General features: G+C 39.9%; 1 protein-coding gene across 1 annotated transcript; it reads left to right on the top strand.

Moving 5' to 3' along the window:
- Positions 1-436: 436 nt before the first annotated feature.
- On the top strand, positions 437-2572 carry LOC126071181 (olfactory receptor 7G1-like). The gene is made up of 2 exons (XM_049875435.1): positions 437-488; positions 1593-2572. Exons 1-2 carry the CDS (start codon positions 437-439, stop codon positions 2570-2572), a joined length of 1032 nt encoding a protein of 343 aa, XP_049731392.1.
- The last annotated feature ends 1262 nt before the right edge of the window (positions 2573-3834 follow it).

The raw sequence follows: 3834 nt of genomic DNA, 5'->3' as shown, positions 1-3834 counted from the left end.
ACCTTGGTGCCCTTATGATGCAGTGATTAAGAGCTCTGTTGCTAACTGAAAGGTTGGCAGTTCCAATCTGCCAGCTTCTCCACCGGGGGATGATGTGGCAGTCTGTTTTTGCAAAGATTTCAGCCTTGGAAACTCTATACAGCAGTGTAACTCTGTTCTGTAGGGATGCTATGAGTTGGAATCACCTAGTGGCAATGGGTATATATCATTTATGGGAATAAAGTTTCCATCTTCAAATAATTGGAAGAAAAGAGTCTCATTGCCATAATTGGATAACAGCATGAACTTTCATATAGCACACTCTATCTTGACCTCAGCTCCTGACTGTGGGTCTTGTTTTGATGCTGTCACTACCTACGTGGTCAAAGTTTAGGTGACTTTGAATACCACGGAAAGCAACTGGGTTTTAATTCAGCTGGAACTTTTCAAGTGGCAAATGACGGAATCTGTAGCAAATCCTAAAAATGGCTTGGAATTGCTAGAGCTCAGTAAGTGTTAGTAGTGGTAATGGCAGCAGTTTTTGACAATTTTGACATTTATTATTATCAATTCTGATGATACAACTATTAATTAGAACAGTAACAACAAGGGATAAGAACCTAAATGATGGGACATTCCAATGGAAATAGAAAATTGAAAGGACAAATTTTGAGGAAAAAATGAAAATGAAGAAGCTTGATTGAGTCGAGGGCTTGAACTCCTCCCCAAGTCCCTCTGCAGAGCCTGGTGAGCCAGGTCCCCATCTCCTCATGAAGTGCACCACATGTTTTCCTCCCTGCAGATGAGTTGATTGTACATGAACCACAATGGTTGACGTTCTAGAAGAGTGGACCTCAAAGTATAGTCCCAGGCCATCAGCAATAGCACTTGAGAATTTGTTAGAAAGAACTATTTTAGAGCCTTAGACCCCAAATTCTGAAGCCAATAGTCTGAGTGTGGGGGCTCAACAAGTCCTTCAACTGATTCTGACAAAAAGCAGTTTGAGAACCATTGTTCTAAAACACGGATGTAGAGTTTGTTTTTCTGCTAGCTCGAAGGCTTGGGAAAATTCCCAAGGAAAAAGCTATGTATTTTTTTCTCTTTTATTCCTATTACGTGGCACAATGTGGATAAAGAATAGATATTCTATAAACACATAAATACTACCTATGTGGTCAGAGAGTTGAAGACTTTTAAAGCAAGGAGCACTAGTGTCATAGTGTCTAAGAGTTTGGCTGCTAACCAAAAGATCAGCAGTTCAAATCTACCAGCTGCTCATTGGAAACCCTAGGAGGCAGTTCTACTTTGTCTTACAGGATTGCTATGAGTCTGATTTGACTCAAGGCACAGAACAACAACAAGAAAAAAAAATCAAGGAGGCTATTTGGGTCTTTATTCAGGTGGATATTTTGGGGGAGATATGGTGCAGTGGTATGGTAATGGATAAGAGAAAAAGCAGAAGGAGGGGGGAAGGGAGGATGGGAGAAAGACAGATGAAGGAATAGAAAGGGGGGAGGGAGAAGGAGAGAGACAGAGAGTAGAAAGATTTGTAGTATTCACTTCATTTCACAATACAGATGCGAGAATTTCTTTGAAATAAGCAACACTTTTAGATCTCTTTCCTATCACTTCCATCATCAGACTCATCAACAACGTGACATCAGAAAACCAAACTGGTGTAGCAGCATTCTTCCTCCTTGGGCTCTCAGAGGATTCAGAACTGCAGCCCTTCCTCTTCGGACTATTCCTGACCATGTACCTCGTCACTGTGTTGGGGAACCTACTCATTATCCTGGCCATCAGCTCAGACTCCCACCTCCACACCCCCATGTACTTTTTCCTCTCCAACTTGTCCTTCACTGACATCTGTTTCAGCACCACCACGGTCCCCAAGATGCTGATGAACATCCAGACACAGAACAAATCCATCAGTTACACAGGCTGCCTCACCCAGGCTTGCTCTGTCATGGTGTTTGCAGGCATGGAAAATTTTCTCCTTGCAGTAATGGCCTATGACCGCTATGTGGCCATCTGCCAACCACTGAGGTACACAGTCATCATGAACTCTCACCTCTGTGGTCTGCTGATTCTACTCTCCTTGTTCATTAGTTTGGTGGATGCTCTGCTCCACAGGCTGATGATACTAAGGCTGTCCTTCTGCACAAACATGAAAATCCCTCACTTCTTCTGTGATCTTGCTCAGGTCATCAAACTTGCCTGCTCCAATACTCTTGTCAATAACATCCTGATATATTTACTAACTAGTATACTGGGTGGTGTTCCTCTCCTTGCGATTATTTGCTCTTATATTAAAATTATTTCTTCCATTCTGAGAATACCATCAGCTGGTGGAATGTATAAAGCTTTCTCCACCTGTGGGTCTCACCTGTCAGTGGTTTTCTTATTCTATGGGACAGCTTTTGGTGTGTACATTAGTTCTGCAGTTACTCATTTTTCCAAAAAGACAGCAGTAGCCTCAGTGATGTACAGTGTGGTCTCTCCAGTGATGAACCCATTTATCTACAGCCTGAGGAACAGGGACATGAAGGGAGCCTTGAAGAAACTCCTGTGGAGAACATTTTCTTTTTCATGATTGTGTTATCTGCTTTAGGTTTGGGCTTCTAGAATGAGTCATAGTGAAAGAATACTGGGTGAATCAGAATGTTAGAACCTTCTAGTAACAAGTTTTTGTTTTTTACATTTTGATAATAAAAATAATTTTATCTTTATATTTATTCTTATGCGTTTTTACCTATTTATGTATTTACTTACACATGCTTCTGCCTTGTGACAATTTTTACCTTGTTAGCAAGACATGTTAAAGCATTTATTTTTTTATGTTTAATTTGGTCAATATGTATGTAACAAAACATTTGTCATGTCAACATTTTTTGCTTGTACTATTCAGGGACATTAATTACATTCTTCATGTTGTTCAACTGCCATTACTACCCATTTTCAAATTTTTGCATCACTGTTAGTATAGTATCCCCTACACAATGAGTCTTCCTTTCTTTTTTCTTCCTCACCACCCCTGACAACCACTAGTAGAGTTTGGTCTCTATATACTTGCCTATTCTAGGTATTTCATACAATTGGGATCATAAAGTATTTATTCTTTTCTAACTGACATTTCACTTGGCATAAGGTTTTCAAGGTTCATCTATGCTGTAGCATGTGTCAGGGCTTTATTTATCTTTATGTCCAGCAGTATTCCATTGTATGGATGATATTTTGTTTATCCATTCATCTGTTGGTGGGCATTGAGCCTGTTTCCACCTTATGGTTATTGTGAATAATGCTGCAAGGAACATTGGTGTACAAGTATCTGTGTTCCTGCTTTCAATTCTTTTGCTACAATTATTATATACCATAATGACTAACAGCAGTGCAAAATAGGTATGGAAACTGATTTTGCTTTTCTCTAGCTTTGTGATATTTGATTGATTGCATACTAGGACAGGTTTTTCTGGCAGTCTCCAGTTGGCTGTATCACTTGCATGCATTATATCCCAGAAAGCTGACCATGACTTCTTCTTCTTTTTTTTTTTTAAATAATGAGGTGACTTTTCCAGTGAGTCACTCAGAAGACATCCTTTCACAACTTATAAGCCTGAACTGGGACATACAGACCTCTTCTTTATTCTCTGATGAGGGAAATGGAATTATTATGAGTTGATTTTACATATCGTCTAAAACAGTTGTTCTCCATCCTTAATGTGTATGAGAACTGGAGAACTTGTTAATACACAGGTTCTTGTGTCCTTTCTCTGCAATTTCGGCACCCTGGTGCCATAGTGGATAAGCATTTGACAAATCCAGCAGCTGCTCCTTGTAAACCCTATGGGGGCAGTT

Source organism: Elephas maximus, chromosome 3, assembly GCF_024166365.1.
Source record: "Elephas maximus indicus isolate mEleMax1 chromosome 3, mEleMax1 primary haplotype, whole genome shotgun sequence".
Lineage (NCBI taxonomy): Eukaryota > Metazoa > Chordata > Mammalia > Proboscidea > Elephantidae > Elephas > Elephas maximus.
Note: the sequence above shows the minus strand (reverse complement) of the source record. Positions and strands in the feature narration are given on the sequence as shown.